This window comes from Glandiceps talaboti, chromosome 12 (assembly GCF_964340395.1).
Source record: "Glandiceps talaboti chromosome 12, keGlaTala1.1, whole genome shotgun sequence".
Classification (NCBI taxonomy): domain Eukaryota; kingdom Metazoa; phylum Hemichordata; class Enteropneusta; family Spengelidae; genus Glandiceps; species Glandiceps talaboti.
The window spans coordinates 3,550,714-3,578,676 of NC_135560.1; the positions used below are offsets into that span (position 1 = coordinate 3,550,714).

General features: G+C 37.8%; 1 protein-coding gene across 1 annotated transcript; it reads right to left on the minus strand.

The window, feature by feature from the left end:
* Positions 1-2,538: 2,538 nt before the first annotated feature.
* Positions 2,539-26,340, minus strand: LOC144443595 (arrestin domain-containing protein 17-like). Its single transcript, XM_078133135.1, has 7 exons — positions 26,223-26,340; positions 25,224-25,334; positions 24,773-25,008; positions 6,682-6,861; positions 5,240-5,440; positions 4,569-4,773; positions 2,539-2,606 (listed from the first exon to the last, which is right to left on the minus strand). The coding sequence occupies exons 1-7, from the start codon at positions 26,338-26,340 to the stop codon at positions 2,539-2,541; spliced, it is 1,119 nt and encodes a 372-aa protein (XP_077989261.1).
* Positions 26,341-27,963: the final 1,623 nt, after the last annotated feature.

Below are 27,963 nucleotides of genomic sequence, written 5' to 3' on the forward strand. Positions count from 1 at the left end.
CAAAGATCGACCAGGTCGCCACCGGACTTTGAATTGTACGATATACGTGCACCACATAATGGAAGTATCGCCAACCTTGACCACATGTAATTATAATAGATTGTGTACAATTTAGTTCTTTACCGATACACTTGTACTAGGTACTAGACCACCTGTACCTCCTCGGTGACGTCTATAAATTGGTACCAGGTCATGTTCTTAAGTAGTTGACTTTGTCACAACAATGGCATACTTAGAGGCGCGATCAATGTAGGATAAAAAAATAAATTATTTTACTTTGGGGGTCACTGGGGAGGGGTGGCAGGGGTAGAGGGTTGAGCCATTTTAGTTCTCATCCTACAAAATCAATTTTACTTTTAATTGATTTTTTGTACCCTTAAATACAAATTGAGAAATGGAAGAAATTTTGACATAGCAGATGCATTGCACTGTTAAAATAAAATAAAGTGTCAACAAAAGAACTATTCTTTACTCACTACATACTACTACATGTACATACTGGCTTTATATACTACTACATGTACATACTGGCTTTATATTCATTACAATACATACTACTACATACTGGCTTTATATTCATTACAATACATACTACTACATACTGGCTTTATATTCATTACATTACATACTACTACATACTGATTTGAAATTGATTGTATGGTTTGAAGCAATTTTCAATTTAGGCCAATTCAGTTAGAAGGGTGGGGTGGGGATGGGGGTGGGGGTCTGAGGCCCCGGTATAAGAATTTAGTTTTGTCTACATTGAACTATTAATCTCGCCCCTTATTCACTTGGCATTATATGCCCTATGTACGGAATTCCAAATATGGCTGATAAGAGGTAATAAATTCATTACATTACCCTGAGTTTATTCACAACTTAAGATACTCATGTATATTCATGTTTTTAGCTATTGACCTAACGATAACATTAAAGAAGAATTCTAACAGAAAATCTTATAAAACATCATTACTCGCAATCTTTTTCACCAAAATATGCTATCGTAATGCCTTTGAACTTGAACGTTTGCTAAAAATGACAACAAATTTGAGCTTGCATATGTACACAATTGTCTTGATATACGACATGTTTTATCAGGTCGATGTATAATGTGTACAAGGGTAATTATTACCAGCAGAATGTTTTGTAAATTCAAAATAATATAATACCGGTATGTTTGGATAAACTACCGAACGACTTGGTTGATGTGATGACGACATTTACTAGCAACCATCTCAGTTATAATTACTCTAATATTCGGTAGATACAATCTGTAATACAATACCGTCATCACATTTTCCTAAGTTTGATATTCAGCCCATCGTGGTGGTCTCCTTATATTATTGTATCAAGAGATAAACCGACTAAATACATGTCTCAAATGGACATTAAGCTTCCGACACGCTACGGTAACCATAGTTACTCTAAACCTTAACTTTTGTTCTAAAAAACTAGTATATTTAAACTATGACAATTGTTGCCTTCAGTCTCTAAAATTTGCAATGTCGATCAAGGTGTTGACTTGAACTAGAAGAACTTGATATACACATGTATATGTACTGTATTATTTGGATGACGATACATGAAAAAAGTTATGGTCGACGATCTGGAGTAAATATTGTTAATAGCAGGAAATACACCATAGCGGACTTAATACTAACTAATTACTATATTATACAATAACCACATCTGTCGTTGTTTATATATTATATAAAGGTTACAGTCGTTGTTTATATATTATATAAAGGTTACAGATGAGGAAACAAAATTATTATTTATGTCTTTAAGGACACCGCTATAGTCTAAATACGCACCTGTGGATGTAATATTTCATAAACAACGACAGTGCCAACAAGTGGTTTTACAAACGAGATAAGAAGCAGGATATGCCAGTCACTATGTATAGAGGCCTATACTTCGTTATTGCCTAGAGTCGCATACAGACGTCAGGCATGCATGTATATGCACATTGATCTCCGATAAGCAGCAACATCACAATACATTATTTAGCTGTAGACCCTATAGTAAAAGCATTAGGGTTCATAGTATCGCTGTCAGACTCGTGACTACCGTCCCTAAACTTTGCAAGCCGAGCCGCGAGAAGTGAGGGACTTTCGGGACTAAAGTCCCCCACTTCTCGCGGCTTCGCCGCTCGGCTTACAAAGCTTATTAGGGACGGTAGTCACGAGTTTGGCAGCGATACTATAAACCCTAATGCTTTTACGGAAATATGCACTTGATACAAATATTAAAATTGCATAGCTCGATCACTACCATAACATCTTTACATGATCGATTTAAACTTGTACATATATGCTACGTAACATTCAAAGAATGGTGAGAAGATCTAGACATGGGATGTTGTAACCAATCAACACCATTGAAGTCTATGATAACTGTAAAAAGTCTACACTAGAGTCCATTAGATGGAGTTGCATTATCCACTCGTATGTCAAGTACAGTTCTTGTTCCCTACAGTACAATTGGTGAGAGGGTATATAGTGACGCTTATCAACATGATGAAGTGGAATAACTTAATTAGTTAGCATTGCTGTCAGCGTCAGGATTGCTATCGGGGTATAACTCGTCATAAGCTGGCAGTGGTGCTGTAAATAAAAAAATGAACAATTTCATTACATTAAATGATGTATGTTTAAATGTAATCAGACGGAAGAAGATGTACATGTGAATGTACACGATATTCGATGAAAAATTATACATTGACGGCTGTTTCACAATCGATGCTTCACTAGTATACGTCGAGCCGGGGGGGGGGGGAAAGCAAATATTGAAAGTTCTATTACATTAATTTCGTCATGAATGGCTTATAAAATAAGTTAATTAGTCTTAGTTTTGTACTTTTCAGTATGATCAGATCAATAGGTATATGCTACGGACTCAAAGTGTTACGAACATTGTATGTTACGGTGTAAAGGACTATCGCCACTATGCTATTTCGCTACCATAACTGACATGTTGAATGTAAAATGAAACAGTTCAGGGATTCAAATTTAACGAGGTGGCGCTCGAGTTAACTTTTAATCCATGGACACTGTTTTGATATGTAGATTAGTATTCACATTCAACTAAACATTGTCCCCATGGGGACCACATGGGGCCAGCGAGCATGTAATTGATTGATCTATCTATCGATCAATTTGATTGAATTATTATTTGGTTGAATGATTGATCGATTGAATGATCAATTTTTGTGGTGCGATTGATCGATTGAATGATCAATTTGTGTGTGATATTGATCAATTGACTCACTTATTTTTTGTGTGATATAAAACTGTTTTTCTTTTTTTGTCTTTCCCTGGCTACTTTTCTCTCTTTGAGCTGTATACAATTCTCTCTTTATTGACTAAATAAAGACACCTTGTCCATTCTTCTCCTCTAATCTAAATATATAAATTAAAACACCCCTCTCATAACTAGTATGAATCTGTTGTGTTACTTATCTGTGGTTACTGCGAAAATTTGCTTTATGTCTAATCTTCTGGACACTGAACAGTCAATCATGCACACAATAGACTAAGTAGGAAATAGAGCGTGATAATTCCCAGAAGATAAGAGATAAAGTAAACTGTTAATGTAAGTGATCCCTTGCCAATTATAAGATTAGAGGAGCGGGTGTTTTAATTAAGATAAGAGGAGAAGAATGGACAAGGTGTTTTTATTTAGTCAATAAAGACAGAATTACATACAGCTGAAAGAGAGAAAAGTAGTCAGAGAAAGAAGAGAACATGTTTTATATCACCACAAAACTCAATGAGTTAATTGATCACACACAAAATAAGTTATATTGCCCCACAAAAATCGATCATTCAATCGATCAATCATTCAGCCGAATAACTAATAATCAATAAATCGATCGATAAATCAATCGATCGATCAATCAATCAATTACATGCTCGCTGGCCCCTTTGTGATAACATTCGGAGGTACTATCTTGTCAAATATACATGAACTAGACTTTATCTGTTGTTTGTTTGCTGTAATTGCCAATAAATCTCAAGTTCACATATTTCAGTTTTCCGGCATTCACATAATTATATTGAACTTGCAGAAATATTATGATAAATACTATAAACAGTTACACACCTCTAAAGTTATCTCCTGAGTTTAGTATATGCAGTGACAATTGGTCCTGTATCAGGACTGTTACCGACTGCTATGCATTTCTAGTTTGTGGGTCAAACTTGTGGGTATACACTCCAGTCGTGCTGCTAATCTCTAACACCCATTTCCTTTGTCTACTCTACTTGCATTCATGGAAGTATAACCCACTGCCAGGAGATCTAAATCTCAAATTTCCATTATCATACCCCCATATTATCCTGTGTTGACTTGACAGACTTATTTTCTTACTGGTTACTGATAGGTCAGTGGCAGTGTCAATCAACTTGGGTGAATACTAAGTAATATATTTCGCCAGTGGTTGGTTTTGCTGACTGTATCTCACCAGACAGTTACTTCTTAAATTTACAATTAAGTGTGTGTACATGTGTACTTGTACGTTTGTACGTTTTTAACCTTTGACACTGTAATATATATCTGTAACTTACATAGATACGGTATGAATCCAAATAGATCCATATTCCAACTGTTTACTGATTCACAATGGAAGGCAGTGTTTGTAAAAGCATGTGTTGCCAGATAAGGCGGTGCACTGTCAGAACGTTCCTCACGTATTCGTCGTAGTGTGCCAACTTTGATTGGAAAGCTAACATCTAGAAATTCAGATCCACTTCGACCGACAAAGGCTTTGATCTACAGGGAAGAGATGGAGGTATGTAGATGGGTGGTTGGATAGAGAGACAGAGAGTCAGACAGACAGACAGACAGAGACATAACGGAGAGAGAGAGAGACAGAGAGTCAGACAGACAGACAGACAGACAGACAGAGACATAACTGTAAGCATGCATGTGCGTGAGTGAGTGAGTGAGTGAGTGAGTGAGTGAGTGAGTGCATGTATGCGTGCATGCATGCATGCATGCGTGTGTGCGTGCGTGCATACATACACACACACTCACTTTCACGCCTGTGTGTATTCCTGGGAGTGGCGACCCTCTTGAATTCTCCGTCTATTTTAGGTTCTTATAAATATCTAGTGTTACCTAGACAACCGAGTTCCTAGCTATGCCGTCAATCCTACAAAGTATTTACAATGGTTACAATGATTGATTACTTCCCAGAAGACACTCACACATGATAAATAATTGATCTATTACTTACCCAGAGATGATATGCCACATTGATGATAGTACAGCCAGGCAATGCTGTCGGTGGTACAGGTGGTATTGTTATGTATTCATTTTGCCAGACTGTAGTAGAGTGTGCTTTGCATCCATTCGAAGATATACATTTGACTTGCCTCAACGATGTTTTTTTCCGTACTTTGCCCCTTCCCCCTTTCCTGGCCGTGAATTGAACGTTCTTCAAAAATAAACGATGCAAGGAAACACATCTATTATTATGTATAGGTAGACAAATATTGTAATATGGAATATTCAATTTTCAGAATTGCTAGAGAAAAAGTACTTCGGCATTGTTTTGCTAAATATGTTATACCACAGATTTCTTTGTCTTTGGTTAAACCCGGTGATCGATAATAACATAAATAGTTTTAAAAGTGTGGTTAGATAATAAATGTTATGTCCAGACACCAATTCGTTTACATGACAACATTTCGCCTGGAGTGATAATATCTCAAATTACAAATTACGAATAAAAAATGAATGGATAAATAAATAAATAAATAAATAAATGAATAAATAAGTAAATAGATAAATTAATAAATAATTAAATAAATAAATAAATAAATACTTGTATACATACATAATAAAATATAAAGCTTTTACACTGATATGCATATATGTTAAGTGAAACTTCTGTGCAGTCTTGGGTGTTACTGTACCCTACACTGTGTACATTAACGGACGACTGAACTCAGTCAACTCATTACTATATGTACACGGTATACGTAGATTTAATGTAGTCCCCTTGTTCATCACGTTCAAGTTAATTAAGTTGGGGTCAATTTTAACGACTCTACGAACTATACTCTTTTAATGCTAGATCTTTTCATATAGAGACTTTAAGATGAGGGACTGGGAGAGAATTCTTCTCGATATCATCTACTCGATTACATAGTTGGCGGGAAAATCATGTACGCTCATGACGTTTCCATGGTATTCTCATAGACTAATAAAAACTGCACTTGGCATTGAACATTTTACAGAAATTGCGGAATCGTACTAATATAGCTCACCACTGTAAAAGGAACTTCAAATATAACGGTGCTTTGAACACACAGTCACAGGCACACGCGCGCGCGCCCACCAAGCAACCCACCCACCCACACCCACCCACTCACTCGCTGACTCACTCACTCGCTCGCTCGCTCGCCTTTTCATTCATTCATTCATTCATTCATTCATTCATTCATTCATTCATTCATTCATTCATTCATTCATTCATTCACTCATTCACTCACTCACTCACTCACTCACTCACTCACTCACTCACTCACTCACTCACTCACTCATTGTTCATTGATTAATTGATTGATTGATTGATTCATACATCGTATATGTGGGCTCGACTCTCCTGACTGTTTTATCGGCGTAAATGATATACCGACCATTATCTGTCTTAAGCAGTCCAAACCTATTTACCTGCATAAGTAGCATTTGTATACACCGTACTTTACTGCTACTATTGTTTTCTAAGTTGAGTTTTACAACTATAGGTTCACCCGGAGTGTGGAAACATCTGTTGATGCCGACAGCCAATGTTATATTACTAGAGTTAACACAACCACTAAACTTCAGTATGGCGTTTCTCTCCATAGGAATCTGTAATGGCAAACAGTAATGTATACTAAGTCTTCAAGATATAAACCACAAATCTGTCATAGGTACAAAGAATCGGATGTACAAAAATGGAAGGGCGTAATTACATTGCATTTTGAGCAAACTAATTTGAAAGTAGACCCTCTATCATTTAGCCCATTGTACAAAATAATGATGCATGTGCCGATCGATATGAAAGAAACGTTACCTCAAAAATAATTTTCTCAAACGAGAGACATTTTTTGCGGTTGACTTTTTCCATAAAATCAAGTATAATATATGTAGGGTGCTATCACTAGTAGAAAAAATAGTACAGTTTACGACACTTTCCGTACTATAGTTCAGATTGAGTTCAATTCTGTACTTTTATGCTGATGAGGTGGACGTTTCTGTACTTTCCCATTAGCGCCTGTCTAATCGGATTATACTCGATCTGAAAAATAGTTCAGATTGCGAGTCGGAAGTGATTTGAATACATTTGCATTTAGTTCAGAATATATTCATGAGTTCACCCCCATAACCGGGCAGTAAACAAATGAATATTCAAATCTATCTCGCCTGCATGTGATTCAAGGCGTGTACACTAATTGTTTGACCCACAGAAAACTAACAGTAACACTATTTAGTTAGTTAGTTGTCTGTGTTTGACCACATGAAGGCGGAGGGGGAGGGTGCAAAAGAAAAGGGTTACACACATGTACAGTGTATGATATGATGAGAGCTACATTTAATGTACATGTACATACGAACTGACATGTATACGTACATGTACAACTACGCTAGCATGTAAACGTTAGCAAAAACTCTTACTACTACCTCAGACCACTAAAATACTAGAGTGGTCTGAGCTACTACTACTTGCAAAAAGTATTTACAAGCATTTCCATGTAGGTCAATGAAATATCACCTATGTGGGTTATACTTCAATAGTCGGTCAAACAGCGTAAAGGTCTACATTCTACAATGACAGACATGATTGTTCAACTCGGTGCGATCTAAGATGAATTCACGGTGTATATTTGGTTACGTCGCCTTTGAATTGATGATGACGACTCGTCCGACCTAGACTGTTCTGGTCCAGTTTCAAGTGAAAGTCAGAATTATCACGGTGCCATTGATTATACTAACTGTGATGAAACTCGCCCACTCTAGTCTCTATGACTTCATTAGCCCCAAAATGCAAGAACTTAATAATGGTATTGTAAATCGAAGTTCATGCATGCTCTGACTGTCGCCTGTTTTTTGTTTTCTTACATTTTATACAATTTTGAATTGTTAGCTTTGTATTTCCTGCATTAATGTTGAAAACTGGTCTTTTTACTGTGCGTCTTCAATGCGCAGGTAAAATAGTGTGTTAATCTAGCATCGTGAGTACGCGCTCGCTTATGGTTTCGCATACCTTGGACTGCCTGTCATTCAGTATTGTTTTAGCCTATTTATTTCTAAAGAAAAATGGTCTGTAAAGGGACTGCTTTAGTTGTCACAGTGCCTTTGTGGATTTATAAATCGATTTATGACAAGTGAGTCTACCTATTTTTTTTCCGACCCACTCAGTCAAGGAGTGCGATACACCAATCACCGTGTATTTAGCTTTGTATACAGTGTATGGATAATAGCAAGTTTCGGGACTGAAAAATCATAAATTGTTTGTTAGACTTATTTTTTATTCAATGTAATCTGGGTTGATTGGGAATTTTCAGATATCAGGATTTAAACCTCGGATTTCAACTCAGAAAGGCTATATTTTTTGCCTCAGTCTGAATTATATTAGTAGAACTCTCACCAACGTTCCCAATGTGAAGTGATCTGAAAGTTGGTGAGAGGTCCTCACGTTGGATTGCAGCACTGCATGTTCTTGCCGAGAAGATAAAGAGGTGTAGTAATTATGGTTTAAAACTGACTTTTACAAACGCCAGTCGTGTAGGGTCTATGATTTTTTATGTTGTGGATGAATGCGGCACTTTGATCTGAACCTCAGACCACTATAATAGGAACAGACTAGAATCGCTTTTTGTTTTAGGTGTAAATGGGGCTCTAAACCCATCTTCTCTGTCGTGCATGGTTACCCTTCAAACCTGCTTCAAGCCGAACGTTGTGCAAAACGATACTTCGTGTCTTTACGGTTTTTTTTTGCAATTGTGTTTTAGTGGCCTGAGTCTGAACAAGTGTTCATACAGTACAGCAAAGTCCCACCAACAAAATCCATAGCAATAGATGCAGGAAAACCTCAGTATGGGCGACGGTGAAATCATGGTGTTAATTCTAAAACCTTTGAAAGCAAGAACATATGTTTGTGCAACTTTTGTATTAAAAGCATACCATTCCAATTCAAGGACAACGATTTTGTTCAGAAATGGTGGTAGGACTATAATCCTTCCTACCTCCTTCCTTCCTACCTCCATAGTTCAAAACCGCTGATCGTAACTGCATGGTACAGCGCATCTACATTTATTTCTGAGTTCCGGAGGGCATTATTTGATAAGTACCCCATTCGTCCCTGTATTAGATCTTGTATAGTCATAACATTACAAAGATATGTGATTGTTGTGATCATTTCATTTGCTCATTATGTATTCAAGTGTAGTCAAATTTTCTTAGGTGTATGAGCAACTTTACTTCACCAATAAATTCTACTTTCTCACGAGTATTGTAAAATAACATGGCTATAATATGATACTACACAGCACGTTTTAGACGTATTTGCATATCAATGTCATCTTCAAATTTTCTTGAAGAATTCTTCATCCAGATACTCTAACATACCTGCACACCAAATGTCAGCCCATTCAATCGATTAGTTTTGCGGCTGTCATTCATTTTTACTTTGAATTCTTTTATTTACAAAACAAATGACAGTTTTTGACCCCAAAAATGACCAAAAACAGAAAATTGAAAATATCTTGCTGTCATAAACAAATATGAATAGACTTCTCGATAAAATTCCATTTACTCATTGGGAACATCGAACGTACAATGTCAAAAAGTCGCACTGGCGCAAAGTATCATGGGAAAACTTTCTTTGGCACACCTCACTTAGGAAATATAGCCGCAACAAAAAAGTTAATACTGGGATCATGTCTTTTTAAATTTAGCCTTTACCTTATAGAATAGAAGTATCAAAAGTGTATGCACTAACAAGTATCTGTGGTTTGTGCAAACATGCCAAATCGCTGATGATTGTTAAACAACAAAACTTTGCATACCATTGTCATTAATAATTCTACGTTTTACTTCTGAATCAGTTCTAAACACTTACGATTGAAATGATCGTCAACGATACGCTGATTTGTAGTTGAGGGTAATTAAAAATATTTTACAATGACGATTTCGACCATTAGCCGATGGAGGTGACCCCAACCAAACCTGTCACAAGATGTAAACTTGCACACTTTTTGTGTGTCAATATGTCTGTTCTGGTCAGTCTGTTTTGGGAATTTATGGTACACTCACTGTCGCAGTTTTCAGCCAGGGTCACGTTATTCGACGATTACTATTTGGATAAACACTGCAAAAAAGTAACACCCGTCATTGTTGCTTAGACATTTTCCTAGGGTCTTTTTCAACATGATTTATAGTAAGAAGTAACTTTGTTGATGGTGTAGTCACTGAATTTATAACCCTACATCGATGACTTAGTAATTGAACACGCAAATGAATTATCATGAACACTGATCTACAACCGATCCGACCCTGGGATTCGATCACAATTCATGGCGTCGCTTGCCAGTCTATGTCTATGTCTTGGTCACGCAAACGTGAACACTCTGATATCTGAAACACTTCTTTGCTCCAGATACGCACCTTTTTTTCATGGAAAATGTCATATAGTTTGAAGTAAGCTGGGAGAAAATATTAATGAGATATTTGTAGATTTAAATAAGAGTGAAATGATAGTCAAGTGATTTTGAACCATCTCCGTGTATTTTGCTTTAGCGAAAACACTGACAACTACTAGTATGTGATCGCCCGGTCGTCAAATTGCAAAGAACAATGAAGAACAGCTGAACACCTTCCTGTGGTCATCTGTTCCTTTCCGTACCGACTCTCAATTGTTTTGCTGCGTTTACTTGTATATCTTTAATAACAATAGTTTTTTAACTAACACCAATGTTCTTCCACTTTCTTTGCTTTCAAAATCAGTCACTTACTGTTGTAGCCAGTCAAAGACAGCCATCCTCAACTGGAAACACACCATGACAACAAAGATATACCAGAAAGTCATGACGTTTTGAATCATATCATTCGGCCCCCAACCCTGTTTTTGACAATTAAAAAATGCTCTACTACCCATCACAGCCAGTATCAATCAGACTTTTTCCATATATTATATTCCACCCTAACTTAACCCATATGACCGCCCCATTTATAACTCGTATGTCCGGACATGAACATGATTGGCTTTTCGCTGACCAAGGGGTATGAGACCATATGTGGAAGTGGGGGATAAGCTTATCAAATATGACCGTAGTTCCATGTAAATTAAAACTTATAGTTATGCTTATAGTCGTTACGTTTTCAGTTTATTGTGGTACCCGCTTGATGCTTTCTCTGAAGATGCCGACGGGATCAGTCTAAAATTCAGTTCTGGTGTATAAACTACAATGTATCACACATATCATGACTCTCACTATCCAATCCATCGGCTATACACTGGAGAACACAAGGACTATACTGACTGTTTTCTATCCAGCACGAAATAAATTGAGAATACGTGGAACTTATATGTACATGAACAGTAGCTCCGACAACTCTGACAAGTCTCTATATACCCCACCAGGCCTCTTTGCTGGAGTTCGCGGAGCGTGTGTTGTCAGTGCTAATCTCGTCTAGTTCCTATCACCGTGTTCCTAAACAGTATCGTTACCATTTACACCTCCACTCACTAAACTTGGTTTAGTCATAGAAAATAGAGAGGACCCTCTCTATTGTCTATGGTTTAGTTAGATACCAATTGGCATCTGGACTAGAGCTAATCACGAGTCCATCACAACGTGCATGCATCATTTTCTGATGTCCGCATTTGATTTGGACATTGAAGTAAATGATTTTACATTTCTGAGTCTCATTCGGTATTTTTCCACTGTTCTATATGTGGTAGCTACTACTTTTGGCACAATAAAAAAAAAAGATGTTACGAAGACGAAAAAAAATATAATCGAGATGCACGATAAACATTTTTGGAAAAAAAGTCACATAAATGACTGCAGTATCCATATTTTTAATTGGCATGATTGAAGACTTTAAAAAATGAATGATGATAAAAGTGAGATTTTGCCTCAGTGATGGTTTTTCTATACAAGCGATAACATCACGATACCGGGTACTTCACAAACATTATCTCACTGACTTCAAAACCATAGTGACTAAATCGTTTCGTACAATTAGACGGCATGATGTTTTTTACGTCTCGCACAAGCATATACAATGGTACACTTTACCAAATTGTAATAGACCATGTAAATATTACATTGACCGATGCAGATCTTGCTCGCGCAGGTTGGGTAGATTTATATGCTACGTTATGCCTTAGGCCTAAAAAATAACTGTTTGGTTTCTGTTACCCGACCCACCTAGTTTTTCACTGCCGACCCTTAACTTTTTTTTTACGTGTTCTTGAAAAACTAACAAAATCGCAACAATTGTGAAGTCTCACGAGACATAGTGGATGCAGAAACTGACATCAACTTAAAAAGACAATATAAAACTGTTCCTCCAATCTGTAATGGTTGTACATCTAATGGAAAGAAGCCAATAACACAGAGATCATTTGGAAAAAATGGAAAACCAGAATTAGACACTCGCACATGAATAAAAATAAATCTACCTACCCCACCTATTTATTTATTTTGCCTAATCGGAACAACACAATTTTTTTAATAGGCCTATTTCCTAACTCAAGCTTAAATTATTGGACCCTTGTGAACCAAAAATGTGCGAAAATACAACGCCAAAATAGTAACGCTTTGCACGGTTTTCACACTGAGCAATACGATTAGATCATAGACAGTGAAGTTCTCCAGTGTCTCTGGTTAGACCGACAACAATGAAACCGTTAGCGGGATCTCAGAGTCATACTCATTCACATACAATTTTTTATGGCTGTTCACGTTGGTTAGCAACATCTCTGTCTTTGAGTTTGAATGAAATCGCTGCCATTCCCTACAGGAAACTGTTCTATGGAATTACATGCCAGGAGCGCTTTCAATATCATAGAATGTTTTGTTGATCTTTTTTTTTCTTTTTTTCTTTTTTTTTTCTTCTTTTTTTTTTTGGGGGGGGGGGTCGACAACTTTTACCAAGACAACCATTATATTAATCATTATAGTAACTACCTAGCATGGCTAATAGCCATACTGAGGTAGAACTGTAGATTGCTAAAATGTTATGGGTTGCTGGTTGTACACAACCTCAGCATATGCCACTTGACTTTCAGGCATTAATAGGTGGCAGAAATAGTCCGCACCAGGGCCGCTCTGTAGTCCGCATAAAAGGGTGACTAAGCCCAGACAATATTGTCCAGACCAGATTTGGAGGTGTGAACGCATTTAAAGCTGACTCGGTTCTAAATCTTGGTGCATATTCATGAGGTCGACACCTAGAAAATGAACCATGTGTACATTTCTTTTGTCTTTTGTTAGTTAATTTATGCGGGTAAACTGTGTCTTCACTAACATTTTCCACTAAAAGTTTCAAAATTGTCTTGTTTTTTGAAGGACTACTATAATAATATTTCACCGCCCTTGCTTTATTGTCATATCAGGAAAGTCAAGAACTTGACAAAAGCTATTCAAAACAAAGTAATCAAAGTTGTAAAACCAAAATGGTGCCGTGGAGAGTTGTGTCTGGTCATGTTCTGATCATGGAAGTATAACCCACGGTCTGATCTAGTAGCAGTATATCAACGACGAATCTACATTACAAACAAACAAACAAACAACACACACACACACACGGTGATATTAAAAAGCACGCAACACAAAGGTTGGTTCACATCCCTCGCATCAGTACCGGTACCCATTCTACTGAGTTATAAATATAAATCACATTCTCAGCTACAACATTGAACTTGTATGATACAAAAATCTTCAGAATGTGCGGGCCATATTTTCACTACCGGCATTGGCAGTCACCATCACTGCCTTTAAAAAAAATTAATACAGATAAATGGAAGCAAAAACAATCCTCTTGACGGTAGTTTAGTAGTCAGTTATGAATTATGTAACGTTAAATAACGCTATTCAAATATTTCCCTCTATGCTTCCCATATACCGATAGTAAATCTTCAAACATCCATACAGACATGCGGACTTTGCTCCCTACTAGATACATCCATGTTTTACGTTACTTTCGTATTGCAAATTTAGCTGATGATGTCATGTCAAAGCCACGTGGTCTAAAAACCTGAATCTCCGTACATACATTTCGATATGAAATTATTTATCCGTGATGTTTAGAATTTTGGTCGGTCAATATAGTTTCAATGACCAAGTGTGACCCCCACTGATGTCTAAAGTACTAATATCAGTACCTGACCGGCCATGGCCATGGCCTTGTTTTTGTTTTTGATTTTCTTCAATATTCAAATCTACGTAATGTCTGGTTTGTTAGGCCATAAATTCCAAGCATATTTACCATGATATCACAAATATAGACCAGTTACAGAAAGTAATAAGTGTCAGCAAAATACTGTAATATCGACACTGGTTCACGGATTTTAGGGACGCTGGTGCTTGGATTATTTTACGGTTGACATTACCTAGCCAGTAATATAAGGAGTAGTACATGGGTATTTTATCCCTGGACTCTCTGTCTGTTTATATCGAAATGGAATAAGCTGAAACAGTTCTTCTTTGAGCAGGAAATATGTTGTGATTATGGATATTATATATATACATGTATATAATTGCCAACACATCGGCAACGAGAGTAATGACATTGACTATACGTAATATGTAAAGATGTAGTGTAAAATTGGAATACGGTCGTCAGGAACTAGATTAGGGTAGGGGGAGGCTCAGGAGAAAAATTGTTGTCACGGGAAAAAAACGAATTGGGACGTGCGTGAAAATTCGGATTGTCTGAAAGGGGCCCGGAGTCACGTACAAATATTTTGCTCATGAGTTGAACCAAATTTAACTCCAGGAGCAGACGTTTAACAAGCGTATTTTTAAAAGGGTGACTGGCAGAGAATGTGTGTCTCTTGAAGGGTAGACAATATACTCGCGATAGACTATGGGTTTCAGGCCACTGTGTCAGACGTGGTCTTGGAGGAGTCAGTACAATTCCTCCAAGAGTGGTAAGAGGCCAAGCCTGAAATAGACGGGTTGTGCGGCAAGTAGAAGTTTACATGCCTTGTCTGTGGTTTACATTGTGCACGCAAAACATCCCACAAAACCGGCAATAACTAAAGCGGCATATCAGTAAATATGAAAAACGTGATCTTGGTAATTTGGATACCAGTTCTGAAAATATTCTCCGGGAAAATAGGTTAAAATGAACATCAAGATAGCTGCCTATTTCCCATTGTTTATAAATCGTCAAGAGGTTAAGCTATCCACTCAGATGAACCACTCTTTGTCACTTTATAATCTGGCATTATACTTGGGATAATTTCCAAAATGTACATGTTTTATCGTTTCATTTTGGACTTTATAGAAGTTGATGACTAAAATTACCTTACCCTCGATGAAAGTTATGAATGCGACTAGGTTTTACCATAGACAGGGTGGAGGGTCTATGGTTTTACCTACTAGAATTAGTTGCGACAAGATTGTAAATGCACATGGGCGAGTTTTGCCAGATTGCTTTATTTCAAGTGATTTGAAAATTGTGAATGGCGGACTTGGCCGTGGTCCATCGAATTGTCGAGTACTACCGTGGTGGCACTAGTCGTTCCTCACTGGAACGGCAAGTGCCACCTTATGGCGATATTTATTGTCTTTGAACCTTTCTCAACAAATAAATCACACATAACTCCCCAAACGCTTCCATTCTAGAAATCCGGTGCCAACCCTAAACCTTTTTAATAAAGAAGAAAAATCAGTAAAATCGAGAAAATTGTGAGTGAAGTCTTGCCAGAAATGGTCATCAACTTAAAAAAGACAATAAAAAAACGCGGTTCTTCCAATCTGGAATGCAGAGCAGATGTCTTTGAAATAGAATTATTTAGTTTGGTTTAAAATTTAGTTGAAGTGGGCACAAAACTTGATTTGGTTCTGACTGTTCTGAATTTAGGGACACGAAATCGTCTCCCTGATGGCAGGAGTTCAAAGTGTTGGGACATAATGTGGCCTTTGTCATTTACCATTTTCCCAGCTTTGTTTTGTACACGAGATGTAAACATTTCATTCAAATTAGTCTACTTTTCACTCAATACTTTACTAAACACATTTACAATTTTGTTCAAGACACTCTTGTAGCTAGTCCCTAGACTACCAAACCAGCACAAAAAAGAAAATGTTAAACCGACTCAAAACTCCGATAGAATGTCTGTAATACCTTGGCATTTACAAAATTTTAGGCCCCTCAATTGTTGTAGACAGTAAACTCTAGATTGACATTTCTTGTTAATGAAATCTGTGTTGGCCTTAACATTTGATTTATTATCCAAGACTGTTCCTATATATATATATATATATATATATATATATATATATATATATATATATATATATATATATATATATATATATATATATATATATATATATATATTTAGTCACCTGTTCAACTTTAACATTGTCAATAAAAAGGTCGGGCACTACTTTAGGGTTCTTCCTAAAGTCGACCTTTCGTCCAAGTAGTTTTCTTTACACCAAGTAACAAACCTATCAACTTCATCGAAATAAGTACGGTCGGAATTTGACAGGTCAACTAATGCAGAGTTATCAGAATATTTGATAAGTGGATTTGTATCGGTACCTGATGAGCAGTCATTTGTGTAAAGTGTAAATAGTTTGTGTGAGAGTATCGTGCTCTGTGAGGCACCCCTAAATGTTGAATGGAAGGCTGAACTTAATTTTTGGTAGCGAACAAACTGGGAAAGGTTGACAAGAAAATCCATTATCCAGAGGATGAGTTTGGGGTTAACGTTTAAATAACTAAGTTTATGAGCCATCATGTTTGGTTGACTTCTGTTAACGACTGATGAAAAATCAATAACCAATAGTCTTACAAATGAACTTGGTTTTTCAAGATGTGTATACGCATCGTGAAGTAATGTGAGAGTTGCATTATCAGTACCTCTATTACTTTAATATGTAAATTGGTATGGGTCAAGGTGTGAATGTTTTTGTGGGTTTTGACAAAGTAAAATACGCTCGAAGCATTTCATCACAATGGAAGTCAGTGCTACAGGACGATGCCTTGGAAGTTTTTAGGGACCGGACAGATGGTAGATGTTTTCCAAATGGTTGATATCGTATGATCATTGTACGACCAATTGAACAATCTACTGGAAACACTAGCTAACTGCGATGCATAGACATTCAGTAACCTACCACATATGTTATCAGGACCCATAGCTTTCCTTATATTTAGTTTCTTAAAAATAGACAACTCGTTTATCACTGATTTCAAATTAACTCTTCTTTTCTTCTTATTTACTCTCAAGATCTAACCCGATGTTATCTATTTCCTTTCCAAAATCGTGAATATCAAAGCGACAGTACATTACAACTTCGCCTCGCCACCACCCTGTGTTGCTTGGCAAGGTGGTAAATAAAACAAGTTTGCCTTTGGGATTATATTAACTGGGATTGTCGACACTGAATAATCCGGTCAATCATGGCACTGCGCTCATTGTATGTCACGGCGTACAAGTATAAACGACGTTCATACTTCCATGACCATAGTTTCTGCGACCTGTCATTTGTTTGACCATAGACACTCCACCTTTGTGGAGGGTCCATGGTTTGATGGGATGCGTTAATTCTGGCAAACTTGTTTGGCAAATCGATCTGACGCAATATAGCTTGTGACCGTGGCATGCATAGCTTGGGTCAAAATCTATAACACCATTAAAGTATAAATAATGTTTAAACTTCCACGATAACACATACCTTTGAGAAATTATACTGACAGTATAATTACTCCAAGCACAGACTATTCTCGTGTCAAACTCCGACACGAACTTGTTTTTCCTTGAAGAGTATATCTCGTGAGACCTATGGAAATTATCAAAATCTATATTGTAGTTGAAAAGAGCAAGAATGAAAAGAGGGGAAATTTAAGGGACATCATTTCTATATACACGTGTATTGTGCAAAGAACCCGATATCTTTGACCGCGTTGCCGTCAACCGAGCAATGGTAATATATATATATATATATATATATATATATATATATATATATATATATATATATATATATATATATATATATATATATATATATATATATATATATATATATATATAAGAGGTAAGTCATAAACTGAAGGAAAAGTGCTCAATACTGAGAAGTAGAGCTGTATTTACACAAAGTACACAAGTTATGGTACGGAGGCCGTTACGATCTTCAGACGACTAAATAACGGAAATTCAAGTGATAGAATTCGATGCGCGTTGTTGAGTGACATGGTGGAATGATAGAATGTATTTGTTTTCGTGGACGATTTAGTGGACGATCTAGTGGAATTAATCTCTAAAAAAAAACATGAATCATGGTCTGAGTACTTCACAAATGTATTCAATGCTCAAGTCCAAAGTGATGAAAGTTTCTCGATTTCCATGATCTTATCAGATCCACCTTGATAGACATAAATTCAGGCATTAATGGTGAGATTAATATCCGACTGTAGTCTTTTGGACAAGGTAATTACTTTGATAGTCTAGTTCCTATACTGTATCATTACCATTTATACCTCCACTCAAAGTATAGTCAGAGTCGTTACTCTAGAAGTCTTGAAATGCATGAGATGCAATTTAAAATTCATTTACAGCCACCCACACAGTCATTAACATCATGTCTTTGTTAATAAATCACAAAACTCTAACCAATAACACAGTCCCTCATAAAGTTAGTGTTTATTGGGACAGTAATGTTCAAATGTGGTATATTTGTCAGCCCATGATGCTACTTATATACTGTTTACATCACCAAAACATTTAGGTTTCACTGATTGGGTGAACAACTTTTTGTGCTATTTGAGGGGCTTTTGGCTAGACGTGGTTTAGTTAGAAACCATATTGGCATCCAGACTATTACTTTGAAGGAGATCATTGAAGAACAATAAAAATAAAACTCAAGGTGTGGATATGGGATCAGTGTGGCATTCTACATAGACATTCTCCAACAATTCTTGTAGACATGTTATGTAACCATTTTTTCTTCACGAAAGGCATGTTCCCACAGGAATCAATGGGGTAGGGGTTTCTAACATTGTCTTTTGAAAGTAAATTACATGTATGTCAAAACTAAAATTATTGTATTTACTAAGAGATGAAATTCTTAAGAAAATTGAAAAGTGGTTATTGGTGGTCATAAACTCGACGTTGTTCGCTTTTTATGAATATCTAGGCGTGATTATGTCAAGCAGTGGTCTATGGTATTTAGCGCTTGCAGCTCAAGCGAGTAAAGCAATGATTGCGGTCATGAGTCAACTTGCAAAACTTGGGGACCTCCTAGTCAAAACTAAATTTAAAAGTTTTTGACTGTAAACTATTACCGATATTAAATTATACAGTGGAGATTTTGGGTTTTAATAGGTCTACTGAAACTGAACGTGTTCCAAGTAAATTTCAGTGTTATATTTTGAGTCGTATATAAACATATATGTAGTCTTTGAGTATGGGAGCTACAAAAATGCTTGACAAGTGTTCATTACGGGAAGTAGGCTGAAATGTTTTGAGATTGCTGAACGAGAGCTGCAAAACTTTAACCTCAGACCACTTCTCCTCAGCCCTGGTTCAAGTTCTTAGGTCATAGTGGTGTAAACTACATCTCAGACCACAATGTAGTGACCTGAGACTACATGTACATGTAGGCCCTACCTACTGGTATATTATGTAACTGCACTTGACGCCAGTGTGATGTCTAACTAAACTGTGTTATTGAAAGAACCGATGTGACGTCATCTGTTTTCTTTGTACCTGACACAATCCTAGCTGCTGTATTTTGGGCATGTTCAAGAGGGACAATGTTTTTAGCTGGCAGCCCATACAGAAGGGCCATTCAGTAGTCAGGTATCGATGATATAAGTGCATGACCAAGGTTCTGACAAACTCCGTTTGTAAGATACTGGCGTATGCGACCATAGACAGTGGAGGGGCCCCCTCCACTGTCAATGATGCGACCTATTGTTCGGGGGTGAAAAAGAACTGATCTACATGTCAACGAGATGTGCTTCTTGAGGTTATAACGGTCATCAATTGTTACACAAATGGTACATGCTGAATCCACTAACTGCACAGAAGACGATCCCATGTTGATGTGGTTCATGAGACGAGGAAGCCTGTTGAACTGAGACGTGATAAGGAGGACCTCGGTTTTGCCATCATTAAACTAGCTTATTTTGGGTCGTTTAATATCATGTGCAACAGTTTCCATCTTAGTTACTGTAGTTGACGTATGTGATTGGGGAAATATATTGGTAAATCTGGTTGTCGTCTGCATGTTGTTGCATATTGAGATTTTGATGTCGGATTAGCTTTCCAAGTGGTGATGTGTATAGACAGCATACGCGTGTAAGAGTGGACCAAGCACAGGGTTTTGTGACACTCCACACTGCAAATGTTTGGTTTCTGATATGCCTTGTACAGAAATGGACTGTTGTATATCTTTGAGGTATAAAGACTCTAGTCGAATGCCTGTAATACCGAGCTCGGAATAAACTTGAAATTATGCTGGAGTCAGAATTTACGGGGGGGGGCATGAACAAAATTGAGGTTCAAAGGGAGGGGGGCATGACAATTGTGATGGTCTGAAAGGGCCCCCGAATATTCTGCTCATGATTTGAACCAAAATTAAACCTCAGGAGCAGTTGTTTACCAAGTAAATTTACATTTGTATAAGTGTATGCCTCTCTCTCTCTCTCTCTCTCTCTCTCTCTCTCTCTCTCTCTCTCTCTCTCTCTCTCTCTCTCTCTCTCTCTCTCTCTCTCTCTCTCTCTCTCTCTCTCTCTCTCTCTCTCTCTCTCTCTCTCTCTCTCGTCGCCGTATGTCTCCTTCTCTCTTGCTCTATCTCTCTGTGTGGAGACTTTGTTGAACATTCAAACCACAGGAGCAATCGTTTACCTTGTACTTTGCAAAATTGTTCACTTCATTTACCTACCACACATTTAATTATTAGGCAGCCAATGGCCAAACGAATGTGTGTGTCTGCCAAAATATCTATGTATTAGTTAAAGCGTAGGTAATACAGTTGTAAAATAATTTAATGAGAGTACAATTTGGGTATTGAAGACAATTTTCAAGTACTTTATGGCTTCCAATAATGTGTATGGTTTGAAATATTATGCCGCTAAATGGCCTCCTACATGTCCTTATTTTTCAAACAATTGCCTACTGTGGGAGGGGGACACACCCTCCCCACTAGTTATCGAAGGGGGGTGCCGTTTCTGTCAAGACATAGGATTCAAAAAGAAAACTCTGCTGGTTAAGTTTTTCCAAGTACAGGTTACAGCCCAATGAGCCCACATCCATTTGTAAAGAAATCTCTATGTCTGATATGTATGGACACTGAAGTTGATTTCCACTGTTAGCTTACAGTGTGTCATATAGTGTACCATACTGTACTTCTCTGACGTGTATGGGGAGGGGGTAATGTATAATTGCATATTAAAATATGTGCAGCCGGGGGGGGGGGGGGGGTATGGACGTCGCCATCTTTCAAGCGCTAAATTACCTGTTAATCGAGATTTGTTTCAAAACATTAGCATGGTTGATAATATATGTGAAAGGGGTAAACTAAGAATGGTTTCTGGGATCGCCTAAGTCAACACGACATATATTGTGGATGGTCTGAGATATTCGATTACGATTCACATCGTCCAATTTCCAATCGTCCCAATATCCATATTAACATTCTTTATCGTTTCAAAATCACAAAAATGCATATGTCGTGGTGGGGTGAGTACCGACTCTAGTTTGGTCTCCGCTCTCTCTCTCTCTCTCTCTCTCTCTCTCTCTCTCTCTCTCTCTCTCTCTCTCTCTCTCTCTCTCTCTCTCTCTCTCTCTCTCTCTCTCTCTCTCTCTCTCTCTCTCCCTCCCCCGTCTCCCCCTCTCTCTCGTCTCCGTATCGAAACTTATTCAGTCATAAAATCATCAGGTTTCTGACAATTTCCAATACCTGTTACAAGAAAGACTGCAGTACAAGAATATTTGGTTAGCTACATGTATTACATCTGATGCCTTATACGTGACACGCACGATAATTGTCCAGTTTGCATCAGAGGGTGTGCCTCGCCTTCTGTACATGTGCCGTACGTCTGGCTTGTCTGTCAGTGTCACATTTTGCTTCCCCTCTTCAGTTTTCTCAGATGTTTTAAGAATTTAAACATAGTCAGTGTCTGATCGACAAAAATTCTTTCCACTGAAGTTTAGAAAACATTTAGTGCAACTCTACGTAAACGTCATGTTGATGCATCATACATCATCATGAGACGTCACATTGACCTCACACTTCGCTTCGCGCTTCCTTCAACGTCCGGTCGTTATGAAACTAGTTCGAAGGCTTTCGCTAGCGATAGCGTGGCCAGTCTTGTTTTACTGCGTAATCGTCTAATGTTTTCCAAATAATTATGAATTAATTTATCTTTTTGTTTACACTTTGGGTATTTTACTTGCTATTAGAACTCCCGGGCAACTCATATTTAATTTTCCAACCTTAGAATTTGTTCAATGATCGTCAGGTTTGAGTACTTTCCTAAGCCGGTCCCACAACTGTTATACTTATAAGTTATAGCTGGGCGTTGTGACCGGTAACCGGCTATTATCTACATCACTGCCTACTAGGTACGTCAAAAACACACCGTTCGCACATGTGAGCCTGATTTTAGGCAAAATATCGGGCTATTAGAGTGCATACAGGCCCTTTTGTTCGCTTGTATTGTTTGCATTTGGTATTTGGCATTTCGCACGTTGTTTATTTGCACCATTCACAGTGTCTTATCATGCTTTGTGTAACTTGTAAGCCTAATCGACAACTGGGCCAACGGTTTTTACTAGACAAATTTGAAACAAATTTTGCGTCAGTTTGATGGTAAACCTGCTATATTGACTACCAAACTTAGTTAACCCCAGTTATTTTTACTCATGTTGCATCACCATATATTTAGAAAGAGTATATATGAAATATGAGAGCCATGTGAAACTTCTTCAGTGCAAAATGGGATGAAGATATGAGGGCAAAGTCAGTGCTCCTTATAGTCTCGCTGCCAGACTCGAGACTATCGTCCCTAATCTGTTTACCGAGCGGCGCAGCCGCGAGAAGAGCGGGACCAGTCCCCCTCTATTCTCGCGGCTGCGCCGCTCGGTAAACAGATTAGGGACGATAGTCTCGAGTCTGGCAGCGAGACTATGCTCCTTACAGCAGTTTGTTTTTCCCGCATATGCATACATTACCCATAATCCTTTTAAGTATTCTGCAGATATCTGTGCAATGTGCACTCATGACTCATGAAAATCTGGAATGCACTGATCGAAGCCAATTGTACAGTTATACTATAAAAACAGGAGTTATGAGTATAATTGAAATAAAACAAGAGAATAAGAGATGAGGGCCCTCAGAATCGTCACGTAGAGTGATATAACAGTTACATGGATGCCGGGCATGTACCCATAGGTACGGGCCCGGGGGGGGGGGGGGGGTTCTGCATGCCGAACGTCATTAAGTATTTCCTTTACTTTGGTGCTCATGATCGTAATTTGGATGATGCCCAAGATATTTGAGGCGTGAATACCTGTTGTTCTTCTAAAGGCTTGTTTATTACTGTGAAGATCACACCCTAACACTTAATTGTTCTATAAACGACACATGGACAAGAATACTATTCCCATAGAGGTTAGTCTAGTTAATTCCTGATGGACCGTATTTCGTTCAGCGTTACGTTGTACATAACACGGTCAGTCAGAAACTATAGACGACATGGACGACATGGATGCCATATAATATTCCCAATAGTCACTCAATTTTACTTAGCTAGAAATAATGTCCACAGACTCAAATCTGTCAGCACGTCTCTACTGTGAGTTTGTTGACGCTATTGGCCGGTCAGGTTTGTTAAGAAGCTCCATACACTAGCAATATTTGTGGCCCAATTTTAAACTATTATTGGAAACGATTGTCATGTCATCTAAATCTGTATTACTATGCATCAAACGCGTAGAAATGTGAAACACGTTTAGTGGTGGCGGTATGTAGTGCATAATGAAAAGGCGTACTACGAACATTTATTTCAAAATGAGCCCTGTGATATTACAATCTACGTACGTCCTAACCATGTAGTTCATATCATAAGCCTGCTTATATACATACATATGTATCGAATACACTAGCTACACGTATAGCGTTTATGTACGTATTGATTGCAAGCACGGTAGATTTGAATATTCATTTGTTTACTGCCCGGTTATGGGGGTGAACTCATGAATATATTCTGAACTAAATGCAAATGTATTCAAATCACTTCCGACTCGCAATCTGAACTATTTTTCAGATCGAGTATAATCCGATTAGACAGGCGCTAATGGGAAAGTACAGAAACGTCCACCTCATCAGCATAAAAGTACAGAATTGAACTCAATCTGAACTATAGTACGGAAAGTGTCGTAAACTGTACTATTTTTTCTACTAGTGTATTAGACCAAATATAATAACATGTTGGTCACCATTGTACTCGTTCTAACACTCAACACTTCATATAACCAAGTTCATGACCCATCAACAAAAATTCACATGCTGATCATTATCACCTGTAAGTCTGGATTTCTTTCAGTATCTCCATGTTCTCCAAGAATTGTGATACCATTTTGTATTGAAACATGACTGCCATCAAACCTGTGTACAGTACATTTTGTCAAATATCGCACGTAGCCATGCCTCCCTTCGAAGGAGCAGGGCAGTCCTGATGACGGTAGTTCAAATCTGAAGGGAAACACGTGGACTCCCGCTGAGAGATTGCTATGTGAAGCACCGGCAGTCGGATCTCCTGGGTAGCAATAATTAGGGAAGTCATATCATTCCATAACATATAGGTATATATGAGAGGTTATATTTTAGAGAAAAATGTCAACAGAATGTTATTTTCCACAATTTATGGTGCAAATATTATCTCACTATTTCTACTGACATGTTGTATTTATAGCGAGACCAGTGATCAGATGGTAACGCTTCAATCGGTACAAAGGGCTACCAATATTTTACCTGTATGCAATAAATCAAGGCGCAAATCGATCAAGTTTTCTTCGTCCAAGTACCTTGTCAGCTTTTCTCCCCACTCTGTCTTTGCATTGCCAGTCAACCATACTTCAATGTCTGCAAACAACAGTCTTAGTGTTATGAGTTTGGTAGGTCTTTGGTCTGTCTGGGTTGGGAATGAGCTCAAATAAGCCCGATCTGTTGGTTTTTGGTTTGTCTGGGTTGGGAGTGAGCCGAATCAAGCCCGGTCTGTTGAGTAATATGTGACTCTTCTCCGATTCCGTTTTTCTCAATTTCCGTTTTCTAAAACATTACGCTCCCCATTTTCAAACATTTAAAAAAAAGATTGGTTCAACTGCTGTCAGAAATGAAATGAAATACGGGTCTCAGAGTCTATGGTAAGGACTCAATCCCACCGCTGCCAGCACAATGGCACTTTTAAAGGCAATGGATGCTTCCCACTACTGCCACCATAGTGAATTTGTATGAAGGCTCTGCATTACTTAATTCCCGTGTTTTGATCTAATTGGCACACTAGCTGGGCACACTACCAACATTGTAGGGCTCTAGGTCAACCCCCCTCTCCATCAAACTATCCCCAATATCTTACAATACTGTTTCACTTTTCACCACAGCGAGACTCGCTCCTACCTCGTACAACAACAACAACAACAACAACAACAACAACAACAACAACAACAACAACAACAACAACAACAACAACAACTAGTACTGCATAGTTGTCAGCAGCGATTTAAAAGTGTTCCCGATATTACTGCACAAAAGTGACAGTGGTGGGATGTTACAGCAGTGGGGTGTGGAACTGGTGGCAGCGGTGGGATGCCAAAAATACAAAATAATGCAAAGTGAGATAATACATGTACAATTAGGGAAAGTAAAATGTGACCCTCCCCTATAAAGTATGGCCCGATACAACCGATTTGTAAAGTTGACTGTTTTTACCCTTGTACCTACTGACAGCTCCTTTACATGAATGATACTCACCTTTCAGTTTGAGTTCTTTACTGAGTGTCATACAAACTATTCCAGAGACTACACCACTGACTTCATATACTTGACTTTTATTGTCAAACAAAATATTGAATTCCTTAATGATCCCCATCTTTAGTAAGCTTGATGTTTGCTGCCTGTAACAATCCAAGAGTATACTATTAACAAAATGTTTCATTAGGAAATACACAGTTAACAAATTGTTCATAACAACTAACCCACCCGGCAGTATACTGTTATCAAAACGTGTCTAACGACTAATTCCCCCCAGGAAGTATACTGTTAACAAGGCGATTATAACAACTAATCCACCAGGAAGTATATTGTTTACAAGGCGTGTCTAGCTAATCTACCAAGAAGTATACTGATAACTAGGCGTGTCTAACAACTAATCCACCAGGAAGTATGCTGTTAACAAGGCGTGTCTAACAACTAATCCACCAGGAAGTATACTGTTAACAAGGCGAGTCTAACAACTAATCAACCAGGAAGTATGCTGTTAACAAGGCGATTATAACAACTAATCCACCAGGAAGTATACTGTTAACAAGGCCATTATAACAAGTACTCCACCAGGAAGTATATTGATAACGAGGCATGTCTAACAACTAATCCACCAGGAAGTAGACTGTTAACAAGGCGTGTCTAACAACTAATCCACCAGGAAGTATACTGTTAACAAGGCGTGTCTAACAACTAATCCACCAGGAAGTATGCTGTTAACAAGGCGTGTCTAACAATTAATCCACAAGGAAGTATACTGTTAACAAGGCGTGTCTAACAATTAATCTACCAGGAAGTATACTGTTAACAAGGCGTGTATAACAACTAATCCACCAGGAAGCATACTGTTAAAAAGGCGTGAATAACAACTAATCCACCAGGAAGTATACTGATAACAAGGCGTGTATAACAATTAATCCACCAGGAAGTATACTGTTAAAAAGGCGTGTCTAACAACTAATCCACCAGAAAGTAGACTGTTAACAAGGCGTGTCTAACAACTAATTCACCAAGAAGTATACTGTTAACAAGGCGTGTCTAACAACTAATCCACCAGGAAGTATACTGTTAACAAGGCGATTATAAACAAGTAATCCAACAGGAAATATACTGATAACAAGGCGTGTATAACAACTAATCCACCAGGAAGTATACTGTTAACAAGGCGTGTCTAACAATTAATCCACCAGGAAATATACTGATAACAAGGCGTGTATAACAACTAATCCACCAGGAAGTAGACTGTTAACAAGGCGTGTCTAACAACTAATTCACCAAGAAGTATACTGTTAACAAGGCGTGTCTAACAACTAATCCACCAGGAAGTAGACTGTTAACAAGGCGATTATAACAACTAATCCACCAGGAAGTATACTGTTAACAAGGCGTGTCTAACAACTAATCCACCAGGAAGTATACTGATAACTAGGCTTGTATAACAATTAATCCACCAGGAAGTATACTGTTAACAAGGCGTGTCTAACAACTAATCCACCAGGAAGTAGACTGTTAACAAGGCGATTATAACAACTAATCCACCAGGAAGTATACTGTTAACAAGGCGTGTATAACAACTAATCCACCAGGAAGTATACTGTTAACAAGGCGAGTCTAACAACTAATCCACCAGGAAGTATACTGATAACAAGGCGTGTATAACAACTAATCCACCAGGAAGTATACTGTTAACAAGGCGATTATAACAACGAATCAACCAGGAAGTATGCTGTTA

Coding starts and splice junctions, on each gene's coding strand:
- LOC144443595 (XM_078133135.1), bottom strand. CDS start 26,340: ATGGGGATCATTAAGGAATTCAATATTTTGTTTGACAATAAAAGTCAA. Junction 5,441..6,681: donor TACAAATGCTACTTATGCAG/GTAAATAGGTTT, acceptor TTATTTTTGAAG/AACGTTCAATTCACGGCCAG. Junction 4,774..5,239: donor ATGTGGCATATCATCTCTGG/GTAAGTAATAGA, acceptor TCTTCCCTGTAG/ATCAAAGCCTTTGTCGGTCG.